The sequence below is a fragment of the Papaver somniferum genome, chromosome 11 (genome assembly GCF_003573695.1).
Source record: "Papaver somniferum cultivar HN1 chromosome 11, ASM357369v1, whole genome shotgun sequence".
Classification (NCBI taxonomy): Eukaryota; Viridiplantae; Streptophyta; class Magnoliopsida; order Ranunculales; family Papaveraceae; genus Papaver; species Papaver somniferum.
In genome coordinates, this window is record NC_039368.1 from 107,569,387 (window position 1) to 107,574,120 (window position 4,734).

General features: G+C 33.9%; 1 protein-coding gene across 2 annotated transcripts; it reads left to right on the plus strand.

Annotated features, from left to right (window-relative positions):
- The first annotated feature begins 1,217 nt into the window (after positions 1-1,217).
- Positions 1,218-3,027, plus strand: LOC113323766 (NHP2-like protein 1). Of its 2 annotated transcripts, XM_026572112.1 has the most exons (4): positions 1,220-1,426; positions 1,523-1,626; positions 2,465-2,596; positions 2,682-3,027. In XM_026572112.1, exons 1-4 carry the CDS (start codon positions 1,303-1,305, stop codon positions 2,706-2,708), a joined length of 387 nt encoding a protein of 128 aa, XP_026427897.1. In that variant the 5' UTR covers positions 1,220-1,302; the 3' UTR covers positions 2,709-3,027. The 2 variants fall into 2 exon arrangements, with proteins under 2 accessions (XP_026427896.1, XP_026427897.1); XM_026572111.1 differs by having other exon boundaries at positions 1,218-1,626.
- The last annotated feature ends 1,707 nt before the right edge of the window (positions 3,028-4,734 follow it).

Consider the following 4,734-nt stretch of genomic DNA (forward strand, 5'->3'; position numbering starts at 1 on the left):
AAATCAAGGAGAGTAATTCCTATTACAAGTATAATATCAACTACAATTAATTCTTTTGATTATTTAGTAATTATTTAAAAAATTTAAGTTAAGTTAAAAAAACTTACCAATTTCGAAATCCATAAAATGGAATGTGTGCATCGTCATCCACCACCTTTCTACCACTGTTTTCGGAATTTTTCTGTTATGGTTTCTAGGCGTCATTTGATAAAGCGCACGCCAAGGATATCTGTCAACCCTATTTCGGACTGCAGGAGGTAGATGAACATAAACATAATTCAATTCTGAAAAACCACCTCTCATGATATATTGATCCTCAGATCGTTCACTATGCCCCGACACATGACCTGAAACTAATAATGGAGCATCAACTTTTTTTGGTTAGAAAACTCTTCTTCTCGATTTTGAGAAAAATCTACATCTGTGTGAGGAAAAGGTATCGATTCACTTTTTCGATCTCTTTTCTTATTTATACTATTCATCGCTCTTTTCGCTATGTTCATATCGTATAATTTTTTTTTGATTTTAGAAGAGGAAAGTGGAAGTGGTGTGATTGAAAATGAAAGCAATGGAAGTAATTTATAAGGTATGAAATTTGACCGTTGGGAAATATGGGCGTTAGGTAGTCGACCGTTGGTGACATTGTCCCTAACGCCCGCGTCATCCTTGTTGTCTCGCATCTTTCTACCGAGCACCTGCGTCATTCTGCCGAACACCTGTGTCTTTGCTCCTGTCGCGCGTCTATTGTAATGGCGCCCTACACTTTTCCATGGTGAAAAATCCAGTTTGGCCATCCACATGGCTGAACAAACTTTTGAGTTTGGCCATTGCCATAATAATTGCTCTTCCATACACACAAAAATAAAATAAAAAAATAGTTAGTTTAATTCCTGCACATTTTTGTAACCTGATTTCCAGAAAAGCCCTTTTAACCTAAAAACACACAACACAAGATTTAGGGCGCTGATTTTTCACGAATGAATATCTTACACATCTGATTGTATCGTAATTATATTACTCCAAGCACATGTGCACCGTCCACCACATAACCATATAACCTAATCCAATCGTAGGGGTAATTTTATATAATCTTTGTTCTTTCTCGACGTCCAAGATTAGATCAACGCACAAATGCCAAACAACACATATGCACAATATCAACAGTTCGGATTCCTTCTGCTTTCCTTTACCATTGTATAAATTCAACACCAGCTCTCATCTAACTTTCCTCTTCCTTCTCTAAAACCCTAGAATCCACAAGCTCCATTAGGGTTTCTTTCACACCTTTTTTTTTTGTTCAAAATGACTGCTGATACCGTGAATCCAAAAGCTTACCCACTTGCAGATGCTCAACTTACTATTACTATTCTTGATTTGATTCAACAAGCTTTTAACTACAAGCAGCTTAAAAAGGGTGCTAATGAAGGTCTGTTCTTGATGTTTCGTTTTTTGGTTTATTTGTTCTATAAAGGTTTTGGGTTTGCTTTGTTGATGGGTTTGTTTTTGATTTGTTTTGTTTCAGCAACAAAGACTTTGAACAGGGGTATTTCAGAGTTTGTAGTCATGGCGGCTGATGCTGAACCTCTTGAAATCCTTCTTCATCTTCCCCTGTTAGCTGAAGACAAGGTAGTTTTTACTTTCAAGTTTCTTTGGGTTAGGGTTTAAGACTCGATGTTTTACTTTTTATTTTTATTTTTCATGATGTATATTAGTTTTAGGTCAAGTTATCTGTGTTTTTCTAAAGGGGGTATTTTGGTGTATTTCGTGTGTCGTATGAGCTACGTTGACATTCTAGAATTAGAGTTCCTCTGTAATCTGTGGGCCGATGCAGTAAAAGAAGCTTATTTTTTCCTCATCCGTGGTATCTAATAGATTGCCTTTATTTTAATATCTTTCTCTGAATTTGAATGGGGTGATGTCGAATTTGTTGCTAGTAGGTTCTGTAGATTTTTTGTTTAATATTGCTTAGCATGATCTGATTGTGATAATGCCTGATTTTTTATTTGCCGACGTTTTCCATTGAGTTACTGTAACTGGTGTGGTTGGCCTTTTTATGGTTATGGGTGTCCCTTTTTATAGATTACAATGTTTGATCCTGAGAGGTCAAGCATGGAAGATTATATTCTTATATCCTGTAATTGTTAATTAACATTTTTAAGATATGCTATGTAGGGTGGATGCATTTGGTTTCCTTCATTATTGACTTGTTTAAAGCATGTATCCTTGTTAGGATATGCTTTGCGGGATAAATACCTTGATTTTGTGTTCGATGATGCATGCTTCTTAGGATATGCTCTATTGGTGTAAAGCCTAACCTAACAATCAATAAAACCTAACCTAACAATCAAATGCTCATAGATGTTGATTAGCGTTCTTGCCAAGTGGTTTTTGTTTAAAATGATGAATGAGTATATAGTATGTTGAATATATAAGCCAGATAACTTATGTGTTGCGGTTCTTGCAGAATGTCCCCTATGTGTTTGTTCCTTCAAAGGAAGCCCTTGGCAGAGCATGTGGTGTCACAAGGCCTGTCATTGCTTGTTCAGTGACAAGCAATGAGGGAAGCCAGTTGAAAACCCAAATTACTCAACTCAAGGTATGTTCCATTTATTTGCATTGTTGTGTCTTGTGGGAGTTAAAGTCCACAGCTGAAAGTTTTGGCATTGTGTTTTTGAATGCAGGATGCAATCGAGAAGCTTCTAATCTAGAGCTTTATATTACAAAAGAACCAAAAATATTGCAGGATTCCCTTTGACGTGATGGGCCTCTTTGTGTTACAGTACTCCGTTTTCCAGAGGCTTTGATTGATGAAGTTGTGTTGTGTTATTAGTTAAATTAAGTTTACCCTAGTCAGTATTATTAGAGTTTGTTATCCATATTTTCCTTTAATATAAAGTTCGAATGTGGTACATTGAGAAAGCTTTTGTTGCTGCATCTGGATGATTAATGGAATCTGCTTTTATTTGTTAAAACACTGCCACTGTATGGTTTAATTGATGATATAGCCAATGAGATTACTTATGTGTCCGTTCTGATCCCTATTTTTGAATGCTTGAGGTGTTTTCTGCTACTGCCTACTGCAGCTGAAGTAGCATTGTGTGTAATTAGACATTCAAGTTATACTCTTACTCAATAGTTACAGTATATCGTGTTTTAGGGCATTGGGTACAGGCTGGGAATTATCACTACCCTATTCGCAAAAACAAAGACCATAGCTATGGTCGATACTTTAAATATGATAATTCAAATAGCTATAAAATCTTAAATTATCACCACACCACTTTCAAGTAATGTAGCTTGAACCCGACATAATCAAGAAAATTAAAGAACACTAATCTTACGGTAGGATCCAGTGACATGGTCATGGTTATATTGACATAATGATGATATGGTTTGACGGTCTTTTTTATAAAATCCTATGGTTTGACGGTCTTTTTTATAAAATCCAAGCTACGGTAAAAACTCCATATATTAATAATCTTGAGACTTTACAAAATTATTAATATATGAAGTTTATTAATATAAGGAGGTATACTTAATATATGGAGTTTATTAATATAGGGAGGTATACCAAAAAAAGAGATGAATAATATAATGAAAATATATCCTTTATGAATGATATATTAAAAATATATCATATTGAATAATATATCCTTTATTATATATTGAATATCCTATAATATATATTGAATAATATATCTTATTAAGAATTTTTAAAGTTTCTCTACAGTATAAATAGTAATGCATATATTAGAAGATAATTCATTATTTTTAATATTCTCTTCTTCTCAACCAAATAAAAATGTCATCCAATGTTAGGAAAAGAACTCATATGAGTGATAAAATTCGTACAGAGTTGTGTGAAAAGAAAAAATCACATCCAAATTGGACGCAAAAAGATCTTGCGAAATGGTTAAAAGATACTTATGAGTAATCAAGTTGAAGAGTTGCACTACACTAATCGAATGGATATGGACGTCTTCCTTAATCATCCCAATGAGCAACAAGTCGTATATGCTTCAACCAAAGAAGAAATAATAATTAGACAAGAAGCAGAGACAGATAATCCCGATGATGATAGTACGGAGATACCAAAAGTTTCATGCCAAGAAGCTTTAAACATGTTAGATAAGTTGGAAATGTTTTGGCTTCAACAAGATGGTGTACATAGCAACGAGGTGGTGCACATAGCAACGAGGTCTCACGCATACGCAAATCAAAAGATGTCATAACAATCCAAAAAATTACATCATTTTCTCAACCAACTATAGATAAATATTTTCCTTCATCTTAAATTTTGATGTAACAAAATCTATAATTTCCCTATTATGTTGATTTTATTAATATATGGTGGTAAATTCATTAAGGTGGGACTAGAAAAATCTATTAATATTAAAATATGGAGTTTGTTGCCATTTGTAACTGGCCCAAGTTGGGACCATGATTTTTTTATTAATATATAGAGTTTATTAATATTTGGAGTTTTTACTGTATTTTTTTTTATGACATGTTCCTCTTATATAGCTCTGCATTCCTACCAAAAATGAGAGTATTCTGAGAAGTATAAGACTACCATTTACCATTTTGTATATCAACCGTTTAATCGTTGAATTAAGTTCTGTGGATGGTGAAGTTTCGTATATCGGAATACTCTCATTTTTAGCAGGATTGTAGAGCTATATAAGTGGAACATGTCACCAGAAAATTAGCTTCAAACTCGTCGCTTGGATTTTG

Excerpts from the sequence above, each read along its gene's own strand:
- LOC113323766 (XM_026572111.1), top strand. The coding sequence starts at position 1,303 with ATGACTGCTGATACCGTGAATCCAAAAGCTTACCCACTTGCAGATGCT. Across the intron at positions 1,627-2,464 it reads CCCTGTTAGCTGAAGACAAG|AATGTCCCCTATGTGTTTGT; the intron begins GTAGTTTTTACT and ends CGGTTCTTGCAG. Across the intron at positions 2,597-2,681 it reads CCCAAATTACTCAACTCAAG|GATGCAATCGAGAAGCTTCT; the intron begins GTATGTTCCATT and ends TTTTGAATGCAG.